Genomic DNA, 23,560 nt, shown 5'->3' with positions numbered 1-23,560 from the left:
ATTTATTTTAATCTTTTATTTAAATTAATTAATTTTATTAAATTAATAAAGAAATATAAAAATTTAATAAATAAGTAAATTTTATAAAAAGTTAAAAACCACTAAAAATAAAATAGAGAAGAGCTGAATTCAGTCAAACAACTCAATAAGAATAATAAGATAATTAAATAATAGGATAATTAATAAACATTAATCGGGAAGATATTGTTAAATTCAATCCTAAATATTATTATAAGATCAAATAAAATTATTTATAATATACATAAATTAACAAAAATCAATATTTTAGGTTATTTTATTTAACAATGTACCAAATAATTTTCCAATTTGTGATGGATGAAATTCAAAATTAGTGGTAATGGTTCACTCTTAAATAGACGAAATAATTATTGGGGGAAATATGGGTGAGACGATGCCGTTTGGTGTGGTGGGAAAGAAATAAATTCCCGGCAACATGAAAATTCGCGCCATTGCTACAAGTTGATTATCAACCGTTGAAATAATTAATTTCGAATAATCGAACGGCCTGAATTCCTACAAATCGAAACACGAGAATAGAGTTGATCAAGTCAAGACAAGGCGACAATCTCTGTCCTTTGCACATATCTCGAGGGCTTACCCCATTTCAAAAGCCATTCTCCTGAACTTTACGATTAAAAATTCTATCTTTTATTTATCCAATTCTTAAAAGCAAAGAAATGGAGAATCCAAAGAGAAAAGATTGGGAATTCAACAGCAAAACCCAGTCTCTCCCTTTGTCAGACGAAGATTTTGGCCTTACTTTCTTAAGTCAAAACCTACTGAAAAACAAAACCAAGAATACTTATAAAGCTTCCCTTTTTATAGTCTGGGCTTTGGCTCCCTCTCCCTTTTGTCGTTGCTTTTTGTTTAACTTTCAATGGCGCTGCACGTAATGTGGATTGCTTTGTTGCTTTTTCGTTGGGTCCATTCTCTACCAGCTGGTGACAGTCTCCTCTCCCCAAAAGGAGTTAACTATGAAGGTGGGTTTTGGGTTCGCCTTCTTAGTTTCTTATCTTACAGAGCCATACCCCATTGATTATGAATGTTTAAGTTTTTGTTTTGGGTGTTCTTTAAATTACAGTGACTGCTTTGATGTTGGTCAAAAGAGAGATGAAAGATGATAGGAACGTTATGGACAGCTGGGATATTAACTCGGTTGATCCTTGTACTTGGAATATGGTTGCTTGTTCTGCTGAGGGTTATGTTATCTCATTGTAAGTACTGTGTTTGTTTTCTTCACTGTTAGTTTCTTCTTTTTTAATTATTTTAGCATATAATATTGTTGTTGATAGGGAAATGGCCAGTAAAGGGCTATCAGGAGTGCTCTCACCGAGCATTGTGAATTTGAGTCACCTAAGAACAATGTGAGGTCCACTGTCTTCTCTAACACTTTTTATGTTAATTCCATTGGAAGTCATTTGCTTATGAAAATTGTGCTTTATAGTGCAATGGGGGACATATTCTTTGCTGAACTAGGTGCCAGCATTGGCTCTCAGAGCCTTGTTTTTGTTTTGTTCTCTTGAATTCATTTCAATATTTACTAGGTTATTATTTGTCTCGACCTTGTTGTGGTATTGAGAGGAATTCTTGTATCGATAACATTCTTTGTGATTGTTCCAAGAACATGTAAATTCTTGTGAATATTTTTCCCATTCTTTTATATGCTTTTGTTTCTGTATTTTATAGGCTGTTGCAAAACAATAAGTTGTCAGGTCCCATTCCTGATGAGATAGGGAAGCTCCCAGAGCTTCAAACACTTGATCTTTCTGGTAACGAGTTTGTCGGACTAATTCCAAGATCTTTGGGCTCTTTAACTCATCTAACTTACTTGTGAGTTGTTTCGAAATTTATGTCGGTGCAATCTTATAGCTATTGTATTGTGTGTATGTGTGTTCCTTTATATGCATTCTAAAATCTTTGCCATCACTTTTTTTAGGAGGCTTAGCAACAACAATTTAACTGGACCTATTCCTGGGACCATTGCGAATCTCACTGGTCTTTCGTTCTTGTACGTATTCCTTCTTGTCACTGGATTTCTAGTTCAGACTGCTGTGAAGTGATGATATTATTAACTTCTATGATATTGTTGTAGGGATGTATCCTTTAATAACCTCAGCGGTCCTACTCCGAAAAATCCTAGCAAAAGGTTATAGGTAAGCTTCTTTGCAGGAAGAAGCAATTTTATTCCATATTGATAAGCCTAATCTCAAATGCTCTCTTTCCTATTTAGAATGATCTTTCTGATAAATCATTTTTGTTCACATCAAGCTCCATGTACTTTTTCATTGTGTAGTATTTCAGGGAATGACTTCCTTTGCACTTCTTCGTATGAACAAAGTTGCACTGGCGTTTTAAAACCATTAAATGGTATGCTGATGAATCTATTGAAGTGATTTCATTTTGCCATGATTCGCTTCATTGGTACCAATATAACATGTTTGATCATCTAATGGCAGGCTCAGTTTCATCTTCTAGAGCCAGTGGATACCATCGTCGGGTGTTGTCTGTTGCCATAGCAATCAGTTCCGTGTTTGTGGTTTCTTTGGTTCTGCTTGTTGGTGGGTGCATTGGCACCGATCTCGTATTTTGGTAACATCATATGGTACTGCCGAATCTCAATGTATGCTATTTTTTAACACCGAGTTGGTGTGATCATTAAATTTTGATTTTGTTTTTTTGAATTTCAGTGCAGCATGATTATGATTTGGACATTGATCATGTCAAGAGGTTCTCCTTTCGGGAACTGCAACTTGCTACAAGAAATTTTAATCCCAAAACATTCTAGGACAAGGAGGTTATGGAGTTGTTTATAAAGGATGCCTTCCAATAGGTCCTTCATTGCAGTTAAAAGGCTAAGAGATCCGAATTTTACCGGAGAAGTTCAATTCCAAACTGAAGTAGAGATGATTGGTTTGGCACTTCACCGTAACCTCTTGCGTTGTATGGCTTTTGCATGACACCCGATGAAGGTTGCTTGTTTATCCTTATATGCCAAATGGAAGCGTTGCTGATCGCTTAAGAGGTTTGTTTCTTTCACTGATCTTTTAAGCTACCGTCCTCATCACACCAGGTTAATGTCTTGTCTCGTGCTTGCATTTCCATTTTCTACGTCATGCATCTCAAATTTAAGCTTACATCCGTTTACGACTAGTCTATCTGCTATCATCTAATAATTTGATTTATTTTTAGCAGATGCTTGTCGTGAAAAGCCTTCTCTAAATTGGAATAGACGAATGCATATTGCCCTTGGAGCTGCCCGTGGACTTTTGTATTTACATGAGCATGTAATCCGAAAATTATTCACAGGGATGTGAAGCTGCAAATATTTTGCTCGATGAAAGTTTCGAAGCTGTGGTAGGGGATTTTGGTCTTGCTAAGCTCTTAGATAAAAAGGAATCACACGTCACTACTGCTGTGCGGGGTACTGTAGGACACATTGCCCCGGAGTATCTTTCAACAGGACAGTCTTCCGAAAAAACAGATGTATTTGGATTTGGCATACTACTCTTGGAACTCATCACAGGACAAAAGACATTAGATGCTGGGAATGGACAGGTTCAAAAGGGAATGATCCTTGACTGGGTAAGTAATTATCGAAGCTGTCGAAGCATGCATCTTTATCGTTGCCTGTTCAAGTGCATTCTTTTCTTAGAGAAAGTGATAGATTCCTAACGCCTGCTGAAAACATTGTAAATCATACTTCACGTTTTAAATTAATTCGTGTGATCGTTAACAAAATGGATGTTGTCTTTGTTATAACAACAGCCGGCAAAAACCAGTCTTTTGGGTTGTGATGCTGATTTTTTTCTTCATCTATTGTCCATATTTAGTTTTGAAGATATCCTATGATTGATGCAGGTTAGAACATTGCAGGAAGAGGAGAGACTTGAAGTGCTAGTGGATAGGGATTTGAGGGGATGTTTCGATCCAATAGAGTTGGAAAAAACAGCAGAACTGGCTCTTCAGTGTACCCAGTCGCAACCCCACCTTCGTCCAAAGATGTCGGAAGTTTTAAAGGTCCTTGAAGGTCTTGTGCAGTCGGGAACCGAGGAATCACAGGTGGGACAAACCTTTCTGAGACTAGGGAGTGGAGCTTCTCCAGGAATTATAGTGACATTCATGAAGAGTCTTCCTTCATCATTGAAGCAATGGAGCTTTCCGGACCTCGGTGATCGAAGTACAAATTGCCCCATTCCCATCCGTCTATAACCGATCGTTGCAACCCGAGAGCTAGTATTTACATTATTCTTTTCGGCTCTATTGTCACTGGGGAATTGTAAGGTCCAGAGTCTTATTTAGGGACTCCCCTAGAATTCTGAGTCTCAAGATGTGGAGAGTAGTCCTGGTTGTGCAGACTATATGGTTAGGAGTGTATGAATTTAAGATTTGGTTGTAATATAATACTAGATAAAAGTAAATGATGTTTTCACGGTGAATTAAACTTGCTTTTCTAAATCGTTACCAGTTTAAGATTGATTGTAATACAGTACAAGTATACCAACTTTCAAAAGTTAACGAATCGAGTGAAGTTGTAAAAATTCAGTATGAAATAGCAGCAAGATGTAAATAACAAGTTATACGATATACTATTCAATAACCTCTTATAAATATATGTTCTTCAGTCGGTTGCCTCTAGAATTGGGTCTGATTCAAACTTGGAGTAATAGTTTGGGCCCAAGTGCATATGTAACAGAAATAAACTCTAGCCCTAAACTCTCACTACGATCTCTAAACGCAGGTGTCTTCTTTGTCTGTCCGCCGCTGCTCCAAGCTATTGTGTTTCACCATGGTACCTCTCCTTCTCTCAATATCATTTCTTGGTTCACTCATCTTTTCCTTATGTCTAATTGACTTTTTCTAATGTTATTCTTTTTATGACTATGAAAGGCATCGGAAAAGAAGCTATCGAACCCAATGAGGGAGATTAAAGTTCAAAAACTTGTCCTCAACATCTCCGTCGGTGAAAGCGGAGATCGCCTCACCCGTGCCGCCAAGGTAATCAACTGAACCCGCAAAAAGGGACCCAGTTTTCTTCTTTTTGAACGTTTTAGTAAATATTAGTTTGATCCATCTTGCTGTTGTTTAGGTCTTGGAACAACTCAGTGGTCAACCCCTGTCTTTTCCAAGGGTAAAATTTTTCAACAAAATGATGCCTTTTTTAGTTTCTTTTTCTGTCGGATTGTGTTGTTAATGAAATTCAAAATGGATTTGATGTGAGCAGCTAGGTACACTGTGATCTTTTGGAATCAGGCGTAATGAAAAGATTGCGTGCTATGTTACTGTTAGGGGAGAGAAGGCTATGCAGCTTCTTGAGAGCGGTTTGAAGGTTAAGGAGTATGAACTTTTGAGGAGAAACTTCAGTGATACTGGATGCTTCGGATTCGGTATCCAGGAGCACATTGATCTTGGTATCAAGTATGTTCTTAGTGTGTCTCTTTATCAAATTTTGTGTTCCAATTGTTGTTTCTACATTTCTTTCTAATGCGATTTGGATACTCAAGTTTGAAACTTTATTATTAAATTTGAAGGAATATATAGCACATAGTTTGGAGTTTTTTTTTCTCATAGGTTTGGATTTTTTTATGTTTAGAACTTAAATGGCAAAGCATTTGCTTGTATCTTGCAATGCATTATTGGTTGGGTAGGGGTGAGTGTGAGTAAAATATTTTTTGAGGTATTCGAGTTAACAAGTCTTATTTATACCTCAAATTTTATTTGAAATTTTTTCACGTCGAGTTGAGTTTATAAATTCAAGTTGTTAAGTTTATGTTTAAATTTAATTATAAATATTTATAACATTATGAAATTATTTGACTCCAATTTACATGTTTTCTATAATCATCTACAATATATATTTTTTCATAAGTGATATACATATATCATTCGGAGTTGAGGGACTAGACTCAACTTGAAAACCAATCCACTACTACAAAAAATTTTAATTTATTCAAGTTTTTTTTATAACTTGACTTTAATTGAAATTTTTTTCGAGTTGATTTGAGTTTATAAAATTGCGAGTCGACTATCGAGTCAATCAAGTTGAGTTTTTTTTTTTAATTGAGTCCAGTTAAAAAGATTGGCTTTTCGAGTCTAATCGAGTTTTGTTCACTCCAGGCTGGGGTTAGGATGTACGAATGGTATATGAATAGTGATTCAACTTTTAACTGGGTTAAGTTTATCTTGTGGCTTGAAACTAGCTAACCCCAGTTCAGTGTTAGAATTACATGAATACTGGTTGGCATGACAGAATTTGTGGATATCTGTGCTTTTATTCTCATGATAAATTCATTCTGTTGCTACTTGCGTTCGATATTGATGCCATATATTCCATGAAGGTATAAATTACACTCTTGTTCTCTTTCTAGGTATGACCCTTCAACTGGTATCTATGGTATGGACTTCTATGTTGTCCTAGAACGTGCTGGATACCGAGTTGGTCGTCGTCGCAGGTGCAAGTCTCGTGTTGGAATCCAACACCGAGTTACCAAGGAGGATGCCATGAAGTGGTTCCAGGTCAAATACGAAGGTGTCATCCTTAACAGTCTCAAAATATTGGAGCTTAGGAATGCAGTTACGAGTTTGGTTGAGTTGTTTTGAGATTTGGTTATTTGATTTTGACTTATTTCTGTATCAGTTTTTTTGTTTTCCTGAAGATATATTTTTAAATCCAAAGTACCTTCTCTGTTGGTTTCACCACTCGATTAATATATAACCAATTGGAGAATGCCTCTCTTTTCAGTATTTTGAATTGAACTGCTGAAAATTAAGTGAAGGATCAGCATTTGTCTACTGAAGAAAGGGGGAAAAGTAGTTACTTTTCCGCAGACACTGCTTCAAAGTTCTCAGTAGTCCTTGTTCTTGGGGCTGTTGGGTGTAGAATTGGCGACTTCTTCATAAATTAGATGGTGGCCTTGATAAATTGAAATCCTTATTTAGTTTCTGTATGCTTGCCAACTCTGATCTCTCATTTGTTGCCACGATTCGATTTTCCACTCAGGAGTCTTTGTTCTAGGCTGTTGGGTGCGGAATTGGCGACCTCTTCATAAAATTGGATGGGACCTTGATAATTGAATTCCTCCATTGCAGCAGGAGCCTTCTCCTTCCCTTGCCTTTTCTTAGGGTTGCCACTTCTCCATCCAATGCCTTGGCACCTTTTTTTGTTCCAGTGTCTGCAAAATCTGTTAAATTCGTTAGCTTGACAGTTACCATGTTGACATGTTTTGTTGGTAGTATTAATAATTTAAAAGTCTATGGAATTGGAAACCCAACAGTGTTACCTTGTAGGTTCTTTCCTGATTTGTGAAGAACATCCATAACTGATTCAGTTGTGGACTTATCATTCGATGAGTTGAAACTTTTAGTTTTAGCCTCTGATTCTCAGCCTTAGCGATTGAAGATTGTACTTTCTAAACAAGGCAACTATCTCTTCCCGACTGGACGAGTCGGTGGTTTAATGCCGTTACTACTCGATTCCTCGCTTCCACCATTCTTTCTTCCCAAGGCTGGGTAAAAACCTTTCCTACAACGGCTTCCTTTTGTGTTAACATCAGATTCTATGCTTGAAATACTTGGCTTATGCGAGTTAAAGGGCATGGACTTATCTGCATTCTCTGCCAAATTAATAAGCTGCATCAAGGGATCATCCCTCAGATTCATGTGCTCATGTATGAATAACATAACGCCACTTGCTTCAATAAACTAACAAAGTAATGAAACAGGATGCGAATTAACATTGAAAGGTATTGCATTGAAGCACAAATACCCTCTTCAGATGGCTGACTTCAAATGTTGTGTCTTATAGCGGATTCTTCAAATGCAAGGGAGAGATTTGTTTCATGAGAAATATGAAGTGTGAAAAACCATGGCCGAAGATTATTACCTGTGAGAGATAAACAGGGTTTCCCAGCTTGGGTAATTGTCTGTTTGAAGGGAAAGAAAGCGAAATGAGATGGAGATCGAAAGGGAAGAGAAGAAGCAGCAGCCATGTTTCGTTTGCAAAGCCTTTCAGTTCCAAATGCATTGTATCCACAAGTTATATACTTCAAATCATTTTGTTTTTTTTTTCTTAAAATTGCTAGTCCACACTTTTTCAGGAGCGTGCACATCACATACCAAACGTATTATCTAACTATTGGCTTTTGGTTGAAATTTTCCTAGAAACATGGCTGAAACGGCACTTAACTTGTCTCTTTCGCCTCTAAATCGAAACCAAACCCTTTAAGAGAAAATTCATATCCAACAATGGTTACTTTATCCATGAACATTCTTCAAAAAGCAAAACTTTCTGTCTCCATTTTTGAGTTCTTGCTGTATTCCACCAACACAAACCATTGACTACCTGGTTACAGATTACAATGCCAAAATCAGTCAAGTCTGTCAAGTGGGTAATCTTCACATTTCCCAATGGCCATGGTTTGCTTTGCGTGTCTCAAGAATATGAGGGCTCAAGGGTTCTATCTTATTAGGCAACTTGTGGAGCTTTAGACAGGTAACTGAATATCCAAGACAGTCATTTAAGTAAACGAGATTAAGTAAATCAATTTTGTATAATTCGATACACACAAGGGGTTTAAATATTCCATTTGTAGGAACTAGGACTGTGGATATCTGAAAAGGGCATTTTCTTGGGAATAAGACTGCAGTTATATAGGGTCATACAGCTTTGGCATTTGGGATTAAGCCTCAAAAAGCAACTTCAAATGTTACTTTTTGTCTAAAAAGGAAATATACACAGCAATGCCATAGAGGAGAAAGAGCCCATTGATTCATTGGAACAAGGCAGCATTAGCAGGCAGGGTGTTTTTTCATGGTATGGGCTTCACATGTGTATTTTGCCATACCCTTTGCTCTCTTTGGTTTTTGGTGATGGAGAGAAAAACAACACAAATGCTGATTACAATGGCAGTAAACTGTAAAAGTAATGTTTCCACTTTATCTATTTTTTATGGAGGTTGAATAAATAATGACCATAATTATTAGTATCACTTGGTTCCTTGATCAACATGGTTTCATCACATGCCTTCTTTCAAGAGCTTTCTTGATTTGCATTTCTCCAAAAATCAAGAAGATGATATAAAAAAAGCTTGCCATGTATGGGAATGAAAGCTGCTGGCTTTGGAGAGGGGCCATTGCGAGACCAAAGTACAAAAGGGAAGATTTGGGCAAGCCTGCACTGCCTGGCTTTGTATGATAGATCCATGGAACCTCAAAATTTAAGACTTCATCAAGCCATAAACTATTGAAGGATCCATCGAACAGTTGAATCCTTTCCTAAAGAGTCATCATTGTTACCCCAGTAATATTAACAGCTATAAGTTCATCCACCATCACCAACTTGGCTTGTACTCATTATCTCTTCAATAATAACAAAGAATATCATCCAACTATGTTACTTCTTGTTGTACCTCCTTCCGATTGCTTCCGCAAGTCGTTTCTATGCAGCCAATCCTCCTCTCACAAGGTCTCTGGAATTTTTAGAAGTCTTCGGAATTCCATATAATTTTTATAATTACAGTATTTTAGTCTAACCGTTCTCTCCAATCACAACTAAATCCACTATGTGACAGTCAACTGTACTCACCTTATCAATCTGCATATATTCATCATCACTCTAGGTATGACAAAATCACATTTCTTCCTTCAACGCTTCTATTATAGATTTGAGTGTAAGTATGGAAAATAAATATATATGATTGTAACATCAATATATGAGTTAAAATTTCATATGAAATTTATAAAAGTAGTCTAATTAAAATTTTGGTTATCAAGAAATTTTGAAAAGATTGAGAATTTAAGTGTAATTTTGTCCTTCAGGGTGTGTTTGGTTGAGGGAATGTGAGATTCTCATGGGAATAGAATCCACATTCCCATGTTTGGTTGGCCGGAAATGTCATTTCCGATAATCTTACATTATCAATAGTGAATTTTTTTGGTTATATTACCGGGAATGTCATTACCTTCATTTCCGTAGGTATTGTTAGATTACCGACGTTTTGGACTAAAATGCCCTTAAAAAAAATTATTTCAAAAATATCCTTATTATGTCATTGAATAAAAAAAATTCTACGAAGGTTAAATTACAAATTTCTCTTTAAACTATTTTAGATTTATAAAAAAAATCTATAATTAAAATTTTATATGAAGTTCAAGGGTTAAAAATAAAATTTTACCCTTTCATTAAATTTTTTATATTTTAAATTTTATAAAAAAATTATATAATTTTATGAATTTAAATTTTTAAAGAAATATATAAATAATTTCAACTTATTAAAAAAATAAATATATAATAAGGACAATTTGGTCAAATATATATTCCAATAACCTTTTATTCCTTTAAACAAACATTATAATCTTACATTCTTGCTAAACCAACAAACACAAAATACAATATTTCTAATCCTATTATCTGTATCTTTTCCCACTGATAATCTTACATTCCGTGAATCAAACGTACCCTCATTAATTTTGATTAATTATAGCATTCACGTGATTTGTTCAGACTTTGGTTGATGTGAAATTTTACTAATATTATTATTTTATTTAGATTATCATGAACCACACGATTAATATATTTTGAAAGTTATTTGGGTATTTTATGAGGTTTTACCGTGCATAATGGGTATATCAAATTATGGAAATCAATCAACCATTCATTGCCTTCTCGATATATATTCTTGTACTGTAAAAAAAAGAAATGATGAAGCTCGGTCACAAGAATGTTTGGGTCCGATGATTCAGATTTCATTTTGAATCCCGACGGTGAAATATTTCCCTCGTCAGCAATAGCAGCACAGCTCGAAAGAAGCCCCATCAGACGGTTGTCGATGGTGAACGAAGCCATTCTTGTCAAGAAGTCGAATAACTTTTGTTAGATATATGACTCTCGATGACATATTGGATGATCAGAGGTCGAATCTCTGACGAGGAGGACAAGGCACTTCGATCGGTAAGTTAGGTCTTAAACAGTGGCTGGATACGGCAATCACTGGTGTTTGATTTCCGGCCGGTGAAGCTTTCTTGCTTCACTTACAGCACACGAGGAGAAGGTTTAAGGGAAAAAATGTCGCATGAAAGAAGAAAAGAAATAAGAAATGGTCCAACACGTGGAATTGGGAAATTGTAATATTGGGAAAAATTTAACCTTATCTTTTAGTTTTTATATTGTTATGATTATGACATAATAATTTAAATAATATCAATTTAGTTTATGATGTTAGTAATCATGTAATTAAATATTACTGTCTCTTCAAGTTGTCAGTTTTACAAATCGAGTTTATGAATTATTATTTAAATTTTAATAAGTTATATTTTATGGCGAGAAAAAATATTTTAGATTTAAGTTCGTATATTTGATGGTTTAGGTTTGTGAGAAAAAGATTGGAAGTTAAAAATCGAGTTGGTGAGCTTAAATTTAAGAGTTGTAGTTTGAGTTTTTTTTGACGCCTTGAGTCTAAATCTGAAGTTCGTGTTGTCAAATTCGCATTCAGTAAATCGTTTTTTAATGTTTTATTTTTGAATTCAATTTGGTTTCTCAATTAAGTTTAGTTTTTGACGAAAATTCAGTTTCTATGTATCCGAAGAATTATTGGATGTTGAATTCAAGTTCGAGAGTGATAAAATGGAGATTAAATGTTCGATCGTTATGACACGAAAATCGAGATAATACTCTATTACCTTTTGTATGCTTTTCGGAACTCATGGATATATGATAAATGCGTGATTGAAATGATTGGTTTATTAAATGTATTTAACTATCATCGGACTCAGACGTAAATTGAAATAAGCAGAACATTATATAAGACTCAGATAGTTCGAAAAAAGAGAAATTGGTAGATCGATCGAAAACAAATCTAAGTTCAATGATTTAATCAATTAATCAATCTCAAGACTCGTAAACTATGATTAATCTAGTTAAATGTTAAATGTTGGAAATTATGTGGATAAGAAATTATCTAAAATATTTCAAAGGGGTAAAATTACGAAAATGTCCTTATACTGCAAAAGACCAACACTTCTCTAGAAGGCGAAAAATAACTCCGAAAGGACATATTAGATCAATTATCAAAAAAATTATATATGATTGAAATGAAAGGAATTATTGAAATGTCATCGAGCTTCGTACTAACTATAATAACCTCCAACGATCAAATGATTAAATACCCTGAACGCTAAAGGAACTAGATTGCATTCAAGCCTAACTTATCGAAAGTATGTCACCCACAAACTGAATTATTGATGGTACTTTACATGTCGGAATTTAATGAAATGACTAAATTATGATCAAGTTGAATGGATTGAAAGAACGGTATGTAATTGAATTTAAGAAATGATTGAATTACTATGGAAATTTCAAAGTGATCGAAATAGACTTAACTACTAAATGTCTAAGTACCTTCAAAGACGTATAATTAAGGAATGACTCAAACAAGTCTGAAAACGTTGATAAATTTGTATGTTGTACTGCCCTCAAGGGTTTAAACCCTAGATAAAGCAAGTCGACATTTATTGATATCGTTGCATTATAGAAAAGAAATAAATACTACTGAAATATCTATTTGTCTCTTCAAGAACCGATCAAGGATGATTATGATATTTATCAGATCAACTGGTGCAGTCAGTAATAGGAAATGAATAATAATGAATTATCACAGTCCAAATGATCAGCGAGTATTGCAGTGTTGGGATCTTTGGTTCAATTAGACTCATAATCCTGAATACCCTTGATTGTTTAAGTAATAGAATCACTCTCTGTAAATCTGAATCTAGAATTATTCTGATATAAAGGTTTCTAAACACCTTCCTGATGCACCTGAATCATAACGGGTTCTAAAGTATCAACTTTAAATGTCTGATTAGATCCACTAATAATCGATCCCTTTCAATAGAACTTCGTTCCTCAAATTCGATCAAAATCAGATCTTTTGAATTTTTTTATATATTTAAAGAATGCTTTGGAGGCTATAGAGTCAAAACATAATTGGCTACCCGGCGTACCCACATTACTAAAGACAATGGTATATTACCTTTTCCATGAGAATCATATGAAGTATAACCTAAGTAAAGCACAATGAACTACCAGAACGGATAAAAACTGTGAAAATGGTGTAAAAATTACAAATGTATGAAGATCAAGAAGAATACATTAATTACTTCGCATTGCCCTCACTTCATACAACAAATAATGGAAATCACTGATTTTTTAACAATTCGATGACCAAGAAAGCAGTAAAAAACATATCACACCAGTTCAAGCTGTTTCCCCCTCCCCCTCCTCAAAGTTCCACCAAGTGTATCAAATATCGATGATGAATAATATGGAATTGCTAATCACCAATGACCTCTACTCTACGAAGAACCTAACCAATAATCAAAAGTACTTTTCCCCCTCTTTCAACCACACCATTTTGAGAGAAGAACCAAGAAAACAACGATGAAGACAATTGAGGACAGTCCAATTGCAACACCAAGAACAACCTTGTTTGGCCCGTGATGATGTTTCTTTTTCTCACTTGTATCGTCAGCACTACCGGTGTCGTCGTCATAATCCGAAGCACTGTCATTGTCTCTGGAAGACTCTTTGGAAGGCAGCGGTGATACCGGCAAGCCATGCTTATCACAAGCAATCCCAAGGTTCATTTTGATGACAAAACAGAGTGATTGTAACACAGATTTCCATTCCCACCAAGCTTGACAACATCCAATCTCTTTATGAAACTAGCATTGAAAGGTAACACCCCATGGAGCTCGTTGTTCTCAAGGTTCAACACTTTCAGCCCTTTCAACTCTGAGAAAAACTTTGGAACTGTTCCGTTTAGCTGGTTGTTACTCAGATCAACATGAACCAAGCCTGGAATAGCTGACATGGAATCTGGGATTGACCCAGAAAACGAATTGGAAGCCAAAGATACATTTTCAACGATATCAAGTCGCCAAACTCGGTGGGAATCACCCCATGTAGCTTATTTGAAGAAAGATTCAAGAATTCAAGGTCTTCCAGAATCGTAAGGGAAGTTGGTATATTTCCTTTGAGCTTGTTGTTGGATAAATCAACATGGGTAAGATTCAGATGCAGGTGCCTCGGAAGGGAACCCGAAAGATTTGCGTGAGAAATGGTAAGAGTCTTCAGCTTATGCATGTTCGCGACGATTACATAAAGTCCCCGAGTGTTGATCGGAGTGTAGAAAACTGTGAGGTCAGTAAGGTTAACGAAACGCGACAGCCAGACGCCGGTGAGGCGGTGGAGGGAGTGAATGCAAGAAGGAAGTCAAGGAAAGAGATAGATCGGAAGGAAAGCGGACAGGGGAGGCTCGACAGTTGGTGAAGGAGAGAGAAGAGAGGGAAGAGACTTGAGAGCTGTGGAGGTGAGGAAAGGTCGGGAGCAGTCGGAGGTGGAGGGAAATGAGGTGGCGGAAAGGCTTGGAGGTGTCACAGACGGTGGCGTTGTGAGGGAAGGTTGAACGCAAGGGTCTCTTGCGGTGGGGATGTTGAGGGATTCGAGCGCTCGTATTTGTTTGGGGTCTAGAGAAGAGTTTTGGTGGTGGGTGGTGGAGTAGGGGAGAGTGTGGGGGTTGCTGGTTTGGTGGCATTTGTGGTGGAAGCGGCGGAGAGAGTGGTGGTGGTGGAAAGAAGAAAGAGGAGGTGAAGGAGGAAGAATGACGGCGGTGTTTTCATGGGGGAGACAGAGTGTGTGTGAGAGTGGAAGCGAAGGAGAAGACATACAGAAGAGAGCAGTTAAGGAGGGAAAGGGTGGGGTTTCACAGTTGGTGAAGACCTTGCTAATTACGACTTATGATCAATGTTCAGGTTATTGACTTACTTTTAAATAAAAATATTTTTATAATGTCTAAATATTATGGTCTCATGATTAAAGGATATCATTTTATTGAAACTAATGATTATTAAAATATATAAAACAATTATTTGATTATTTATATATTTTAAATTTATTTTTTATTATTAAAAAATTAATGATTGTCTAAACTAGACATTAATATATTAATTGAGATTTGATAAAATTTAATATCATAATCGTTTGAGTTGTATATTATCGATTAACTCTATATTTATATTATGTCATTGAGTTAGTGTTTGAAACATTGTGTCGTTGAGTCAGTGCTTGAAAGTAACTACGGTACTAGTAAACACATTAAAATATGATTTTATTATATCTTAATCAGTTAGTTAACGTCCAGGTAATTACTACTTATGATCAATGTTCAGGTTATTGGCATATGTTTAAATTAAAATATTTAGGTAAACAACACATTTAGTATCTAAATTATCATTTTTGATCATTTTTAATACCTAAACTTTAGGTATTATTTTTAAAAAAATTTAAAAGTTAGGTACTAAAACAAACCAAATCTGATAGTTTAGATACTAAATACGTAATTTATCCAAAATATTTTATATTGTCTAAATATTATGGTTCATGGCCATAGTCACGACTACTAAATATTATAAAATAGTCACTATCTATTTATATATTCTAAACTCATCATTTTCTATTAGAAAATTGGTAGTCATCTGAATTGTACGTTAAAATATTGATTAAGATATGATAAAATATGACCTCATAATCGTTTGAACAGTATTTGGTATATTGACTTTCCATTACATTATGTTATTGAGTCAATGCTTAAAACATTGTGTTGTCGAGTAAATCCTTGAAAGCAACGACAAATTGGAACATATGAATAGTCGAGTGACCATTTTGTAACTTTAATAGTCAAAAGACTTAACAAAACAATTTCTTATAGTTAAGGGGTTATTTTAATTTTTATTAATCGAGACTCAACAAAATAACAACCTATAACCAGGTGACCATTTGTGTATTTTACCCTTTTATCATTTATAACTTGAAGATTAATACACGTTGTTTTAAGGATTTTGTTTAAAATATAAATAGGTAAATATAGTTTGAAGAGTTAACTTCTAAATTTGTTCTTAAACTTTTAAATATTTTAATTTCATCCTTAAATTATGGTTTTCATTCTAAATTAATCTTCAAACTTTTGAAAATTTTAATTTCATCTAAACTATGATATTCATTCTAAATTAGTCCCCAAACTATGATCTTCATTCTAAATTACTCCTCAAACTTTTTAATATTTCAATTTTATCTCAAACTATACATATATATACTAATCACATCCCTTGCTAATAAAATCGTTAGACCAATTCAAAAAATAAAAATAAAGAAAGGTAAGATTTTCATATTCAGGCATGATTCATATTTGTTTGAAATGATATTGGAAGCTTATATGATAATACACATCTGTTATTTGAAGCTTTTATAGGAGAAATCTAAGAGAATTTTTTCAAGGTTAGAGGCAAGAATAAATTAGTGGAGTGAAGTTGGGAAAGCACTTACTTTTTGATGAATTTTGTAAGCTTGAAGTTTAGGTGACTGACATTCTATGAGTACTTGTTAAATTAATGAATAATTAGGACTTGTTAAAGTAATAAACTAATGAATATTCAAGTTGTAGATAACTTCTTAGAGAAGCACTCACTCATCATCATTTATGTCAATCATACATGCATGTTTGGGATCTTAGCTTAGCTTCCTCTCCTTTTACAGGTCAAAATCATTAGACATAAGTCATCGGTACCAAGATGAGTAGCAATTAAGATATAGCGAAAATCATACTGTTGCCTCCTTTTGCATATGGTGAGGATTGCAGGTAGAGTTGGTTCAATCATTCATAATTAAACATATGCCTTTTCACGGCCAAAGGGTCCAAAGTATTAAGTCACATTCTTTTCCATGATCTGGTGATTAATGGACCATTTCAATAAACAACAACAACAAAACCCTATTCCCATATGCAATGGGTAGGAAGGAGGTAGGGTAGTAGGCTGCCCCCAGCGCCAGGTTGAGAGCAGCTTCCGTAGAAGACATCCGGCAGTCAGAAAATTAAAATAAATATAAAACACAATGCATGCATAAATAAATAAATAAATACATAGTTGAACAGTCTTTTTATGCAGTCTTCAGATCCGCGTTTGTAATAGGAAGTAATCCCTATAAATAAATTACTGCGTAAAAATCTCTGCATATGACAGAAACGTAAGACCTGGATAAATTTAAAAAGATATAGCGAAAATTATGTTGTTGCCTCCTTTTGCATATGGTGAGGATTGCAGGTGAACATGAGGACCACCATTTCAATGGTTGAAATAAAAGGTTAAAATTTTAGGGCAGGAGGTCATTTGATGCTGGAGATTGAATTTCCCAGTCTGAGACCAATATTTTTCTCTTCTAGTTGAGCAGCTGCTGGTTGGTGGTTGTTCAGATGAAAATGAAAGGGACATGTTAGCTACCATATCCTCATGTTTAAATGCATGGCTCTCGTACCAAACAAGACAATTTCGAGAGCCAACTCTCGAGTTGAGTTGAGTAACCTTGCATTTTTTTCTGCCTACAAGATTTCATTGGAGCCAACTCTACCAAAATCGACACCAATACCATGGTCTTTGGTAGCTGTTTTGTTTATGGTTCTTTGAGTAACCTTGTAATATTCATTCTCAATCGTGTTGTCATATATCTTTACTATGGTGTCATAGTTAGGGTGATTTTCAAGCGAGTCAATCGCTCTACTCGTGCTCGTTAAAAAAAATTGTTACTCAACTCGTTGCTCGTTAAGCTTTTATAAAATTTTGTTTGACTCATGCTCGTTAAGAAAATTTGTTGCTTGACTCATGCTCGTTAAGAAAATTGTTACTCGACTCGTTGCATGTTAAACTCATTAAGTTCATTGCTCGCCTTGTAACTCATTAAGCTCACTGAATATTTTATTTTAATTTTTTAATTCTAAGTAAAATCTATTAATACCATATAGAACTTAATATAAACATAAATGAATAAATTTAACAAAAAAATTATCAAAAGTGTATGAAACATATTCAAAGTCTAAACACAATAACAATTCATAAACGCATTAAAATAATAATTAGAGTATGATTTTTAAGTGTAATAAAATAATAATTATTAATTAATAATTTAATATTCTTAACTATTTATCAGAAAAGTAATAGATTAGTAATTTATCATTATTTTTATTATCTATTAGTAAATTAGTAATATTTTAATAAAATAAATTTTAAGATAACTATTAAAAAGTTATAAAAATATTAACGATTAGCTCACGAACTTATATAATCAAGTTGAACTTTGTGGATTCAATTCGTTAAGGATTCGATTCAAACTCAACTTTAAGTCGAGTTAATTCAAGTTGAACTTTTATTAAATTTTAACGTGGTAAAATTCGAATTGTTCACGAACTACTTGACTCATTAAACACCCAGTCACTGTTAATAGAGCATGAAACTGTCTTCGCTCTTAATTATATTAGTTAACATTTGGTTATGGCATCTATATATTCTGATCGTAAAGCAAAACAAATATACTAAGAACTGCAAAACAAATATACTAAGAACCTAAAAAAAGAAGAGAGAGAGAGAGAGAGAGAGTTAACAGTCATGTGGATGAGTTGCATAATAAGAGAAACAAAGGGGGGCAGAAACTTAGCAAATAATGGAAGAAAATTTTGAGGGATCTAAGTTGAAGCAAGCAAGCACCAACATTCATTTGACGGTACATGCCACTGCATAAGCCCACGATTTAAGGTGCTGTTTCATGGCCAACCCATCATTCAAAGGAGGCATTTTAGTATACCGTGGTGTTTCAGAGTTTGGAATCGGACGTGCAATATTTTCTTCGGAAAACGAAGACTCATAAGCCAATTTGCAATGGAGCCCCAAATCAAGCTCTCCCAGGACTTTTCTGTTGCTTCTTCTCCTTCTCCTCCTCTTCCTTTTCTCTGTTGGCTTTGCAAATTCAACCTCTGAAACTGTAATTGGCTGCTGTTCAAGCCCAGCAGCAATTTCACCACACTTGGGACATCTCGGAACCAAAATCTCAGTTTCCTGAATCTTGGGTTTCGATGATTCTTCTTCTTCTTCTTCTTCTTCTTCTTCCTCGACTGTGTCTTCATGAAGGGCAAAGCCATGATGACCCTTGTGCTCAAATGATGGTAAAGTGAGCACATTGTTGAAAAACCATAGAGATTCTAAGCTCTCCACCACTTTATTTGAACCATCCATGAAAAGACCAAACACTTAAACCAAGACTTATAAAACATGAATCAAACAGAGAAAACTGCTTGAAGCAGGAAAAAAAAGTAAGCTTTTGAGCTATGGATGCTTTACTTTTGACATTTTGGCTTCATTCCTTGACAAAAGTATCAGGGGGAATTTGTTTACCTGAGATGCCGAAGATAACCTTTTATGTTTATACGAGTTTATTTGATGGAGTGGGAAATTGAGGGTAGTTTAGTCTTTTCAATATAAATTGGCCGCTCCAGTCAATAGGATTTTTCGAGAAGTATACTGAGGGTACCAAAAAGAAAAGAGCCAACGGTCGAATGCAATTATTGTGCCCTAAATATTTTCTTATTTGGTTATTATTTCACATTTATTATAGGGTAAACTATAGGATTGGTCACTTTTCTTTAATATTTTTACATTTCAGTAAATTCAAAACAATTAAGTATTGGTCACTTATGTTATCAATTGTTATATTTTGGTCACTAAGTTGTTATTTGCCAATTTGATGATGTGGCATGTTAGTGAAAGGGGTTAACTTTTTAATTTAACCCCTGAACTTTTATAGAATACTAGTTTGACCTTGAACTTTAAATAAAATATCATTTTAACCCCTAACCTTTATATAAATATCATCCAATCATTGAAATCGACTAAAACCTCTCACCTTTACCGCAACAAATAACTATCACTGTTAATCACCATCAATCAACATTGGATATCGTTGTTGTCGACTATTTGACCCTAAAATTTATAATTCACTCTCTTTTCATATTCTAAATACGAATCTAGTGTCTATTTCACTAAAAAAAAATACTAGAAACTCAACAAATCTTACCTATAACCCTTCAAATTACTTTAACCATAAATTTATTATTAATATTCCTTTAAAATAAAACACTAAAAATCTAAATCTAGCTAATAATAAAGTGCGTAAAATTTATGTTATAATATTGCTATATTATTTTTATGTTTATCAATTATAATTCGAATTAGCTTGTAAATGGTCCCAAAAAAAATTTTTAATAGTTTTCAATTCGAGTTAAACTATCGGAACAAAATTCAAATATTATGAGTTTTATATATAAATCAACTATGGAAAGTTATATTTTGACTCACATTTAATATTAAATTTATAAAAATCAAATTAATTCAATTAATTTATTATATTTTAAAAAATAAATTTTCAATTAATCTAAATTTTAAAAAAAATTAAAATATTTATAACAATAACTGTATTATTATAGTTTAATTTTGTTTAAGGATTCTAGGTTAAATTTTTCGAGTTCTGAATTATTTTTTGGTGAAATAAACACTATATTTATATTTAGAAGGTTGAAAATGAGTGAATTTTAAATTTTAGGGTCTAACAAATAATGGTAACAATGGTAGATGTCAATCGGGGTTCACAGTGGTGAGTGGTGATGGGACGATGGTGGGTGGTGGCGGGGACGAGAGATTTTAGTTGAATTGAAGGATCAAATTGACATTTTATCCAAAATTCAAAGATCAAAATGATGTTTCATCTAAAGTTCAAGCTATAACTTCATTTAAAGTTCAAGGTATAACTAGTATATTCTATTAAAGTTTAGAGGTAAAGTTAAAAATTAATCCCTTTTGACGAACTTGTCATGTCATCAAACTAAATGGAGATAATGGATCAATAATCAAAATGTAACAATTGATAACACAAGTGACTAAAATTTAATAAATCTACAATGTAAGGGACCAAAACTTATGTTTCTTGAATTTAGTGAGTGAAAATGTATAAATATGAAAGGAAAGTGACCAGTCCAGTAGTTTACCCTTTATAATATGCAAAAGAAGAAGAAAAATATCACGCTGCCCGTTACGGGTAATTGCCAAAAAAAAAATGTTCCTTTCTCCATTATTGCCAAAAAAAAACATCGTTTTGCTTTTCGAATTTATAATTCGATTATCTATAAGGGGTCATAACAATTAAATTCGAGCTTTATTTTTTTTAATTTAATTTTAAGCAATTACAATATTATTAATAATTAAGAAATATTTTAAACATATATTATAACGTAATGGATCATTGTCAATAATGATAACTGATGTAATATATCTAGGTATTTAACTGTAGTCTCTTTTCTTTTGTAGATATCTCTTATTTTTTTTAAGGCAAGAAGGTCTCTCGAACTTAAAAAAAAAACCTTAATGTGATCCATTTATTTTTGGATCAATGTGGTCCTCTATCCATTAAAAAAATGTGGCCCTCCAACTTGAGAAAAAAAATTCAATGTAACCCTTTGACCAACGTTTTTCGTTATTGACCAATGACACCGTTAAATCATGCTGACATGACACGTTTTCCATTCGTTTTATGCTTGAAAACAGTGTTGAACCGGAAACCAATCGCCGGTGATCGTCGTCGCCGCCTCCTCTGGTGGTCATCGCGAGCAAATTCGCACTTGCAGTGAATATTTGCGTATCGAATCGTGACGTTTTTTATGGTCGTTGGTAAATCCGAACGATGAAGATGTTACCCACGACGGTGCGACCAACATATTGTGGAGGTGGCTTCATCCCACGGCAAATGACAAAGATCAGAGAGATGAAACCCGCATCAACCAAAAACTATTTTTGTAGATTTATGACGATCGGGACGATTTTTGGAAAAACGGACGACATATTCCACTTCGGGGGACCAAAACAGTCTGACCTTGCTCATTTGTTTGCGATGGCCACCAGAGGAGGCGACGTCTGTGGTCACCGACAATTGGTTCCTCAACACTTTTTTTCTTCTTTTAAGCATAAGACGGACGGAAAACTTGCTACGTCAGCAGGATTTAACGACGTCATTGGTTAATAACACACGGTTTTAGTTAAAGGGTCACATTGAGTTTTTTCCAAGTTGCAGGACCACATTGATTAAAAAACGATAGGGGCCACATTAGTTTTTTTTAATAAAGTTCGAGGCCTTGATGCCTTTTTACCTTTTTTATAATAAAATGATAAGTTGTCGAGAAAAAAAATCTATATATAGAGTTTGGGGGAGGAGTAACTTAAAACTTTAAAATTTTTAGATGTTTAAATTAAAATTTTTGAAGTGTTCGGTTTATATTTTTTTTTCAAAAATATTGGGGTCTAACTAAATTTTTTGAAAATTTGAGAGACTTAATGAGTATTTTTAAAAATTACAGGAGGGATTTAATTAAGAACGTTAAAAAATTAAAGCTTAATATGAATTTTTAAAAATTTTGTGGGGACCAAACTAATTTGTTTTAAATTTTAAAGGTCTAAAATTAAAATTTTCAAATTTTAGAGGGACCATGACCCTCACTTGCGCTAACTCTGTTCCGCAACTACTGTGGTCAACCAGCAAAATGGACCCTCAAAAGTTTTGATATAGAAATTCAAATCTGCATTTTTTAAGCCGTATTTTGTGCCGAAATTGATCAAGCCCCACATATAATTGATATGGACTTTTGGCTCTTAAATGCAGCGTTCTTTGTTCTTTTACATGTACATAACTTAAAGAACTTTTAAAATTTATTATAGTTAAAAGTATAAATATCTTTTATCAATAAAAAATAAAACATTTACGTTGGCCTTTTTATTTATATAACTACTGAAAAATAAGTTAATTATTGACGTCAACAAAAAATATAGCTCTAGAATGCTTATTGATACAAAACAATGTTATCTATTTTTAAAAATTGTTATGCTTGGTTTAGGGTCCTTAGGGCTGCAATTGGTTGTGCATAAAGCAATCACATGATCTTTCAGCTTTTTCATAATCTGCTCGTAGGGGACTCCAGGGCAGGATCATATACCAAAGAAGCAAAAAGAAATTCATTTTCATCGAACAGTACCTGACGTTAAATGTACATACCTTCCTATTGTTGGTAATATTGGCTGCAAAATCACACCGTTAGCACTGACTGAAAAATAAATAATTAAATCGAATCAACCGAAACCGTCTCGTGTTAAAAATCATTGCCTTAGAAATGAAATCACTCCGAGTGTGTAATCGCTCCAATAGGCGGATCGTCTCCTGAGGTTAGCACGGTCGCTCCAAATTCCGTATACCCGGAACAGGAGTGGACTGTTGATGCTACTGCTCCTCTGATCGCCGGAAAGACTCAGAAGCTTAGAAAACTTTGAGAGAGTTGAGATATGTTTGAGTAAATTATTGGATGAGTTGAGAAGCCAAATGAGCTCTCTGTTTATAGGATGCGTCCAAGATAAAAGAGTCCAAGAAAAATCAGAATTAAAATTTTGATTTAATTCCAGAAATTTAAACCTTTTGTAACTCCTGATATTAATTATATGAAACTACTGAAATATCACAATGAACCTACCCCAGCACGTCCAGATTCATTTTGTAAAATCCAATCCATTTCTAACTCCATAAATAAATTTTTGTAACTCTTGTAACCGACCCATTAACAGGTTTTTCCTTATC

General features: G+C 34.1%; 1 protein-coding gene, 1 long non-coding RNA gene and 3 pseudogenes across 3 annotated transcripts; 2 read left to right on the top strand and 3 right to left on the bottom strand.

Moving 5' to 3' along the window:
• Window positions 1-731: 731 nt before the first annotated feature.
• LOC120175937 lies at window positions 732-4,375 on the top strand (annotated as a pseudogene).
• Window positions 4,376-4,729: 354 nt separating this feature from the next.
• LOC120175923 lies at window positions 4,730-6,759 on the top strand (annotated as a pseudogene).
• Window positions 6,760-6,845: 86 nt separating this feature from the next.
• LOC120175925 lies at window positions 6,846-8,001 on the bottom strand. Of its 2 annotated transcripts, none has more exons than XR_005521283.1 (3): window positions 7,901-8,001; window positions 7,299-7,719; window positions 6,846-7,190 (listed from the first exon to the last, which is right to left on the bottom strand). It is a non-coding gene; the product is annotated as an uncharacterized LOC120175925 (long non-coding RNA). The 2 variants fall into 2 exon arrangements; XR_005521284.1 differs by having other exon boundaries at window positions 7,299-7,631.
• Window positions 8,002-13,142: 5,141 nt separating this feature from the next.
• Window positions 13,143-14,777, bottom strand: LOC120175906 (annotated as a pseudogene).
• Window positions 14,778-18,489: 3,712 nt separating this feature from the next.
• On the bottom strand, window positions 18,490-19,175 carry LOC120175921. Its single transcript, XM_039182468.1, has 2 exons — window positions 18,899-19,175; window positions 18,490-18,868 (listed from the first exon to the last, which is right to left on the bottom strand). Exons 1-2 carry the CDS (start codon window positions 19,126-19,128, stop codon window positions 18,610-18,612), a joined length of 489 nt encoding a protein of 162 aa, XP_039038399.1. The 5' UTR covers window positions 19,129-19,175; the 3' UTR covers window positions 18,490-18,609.
• Window positions 19,176-23,560: the final 4,385 nt, after the last annotated feature.

This window comes from Hibiscus syriacus, unplaced genomic scaffold (assembly GCF_006381635.1).
Source record: "Hibiscus syriacus cultivar Baekdansim isolate YM2019G1 unplaced genomic scaffold, ASM638163v2 tig00112217_pilon, whole genome shotgun sequence".
Lineage (NCBI taxonomy): Eukaryota > Viridiplantae > Streptophyta > Magnoliopsida > Malvales > Malvaceae > Hibiscus > Hibiscus syriacus.
This window is presented reverse-complemented; position numbering and strand designations above follow the sequence as displayed.

What these genes read in the sequence shown, in the direction of transcription:
- LOC120175921 (XM_039182468.1), bottom strand. Translation starts at nt 19,128, where the DNA reads ATGGATGGTTCAAATAAAGTGGTGGAGAGCTTAGAATCTCTATGGTTT. An exon ending in TGTGGTGAAATTGCTGCTGG is followed by an intron (nt 18,869 to 18,898) that starts GCTTGAACAGCA and finishes TACAGTTTCAGA; the next exon opens with GGTTGAATTTGCAAAGCCAA.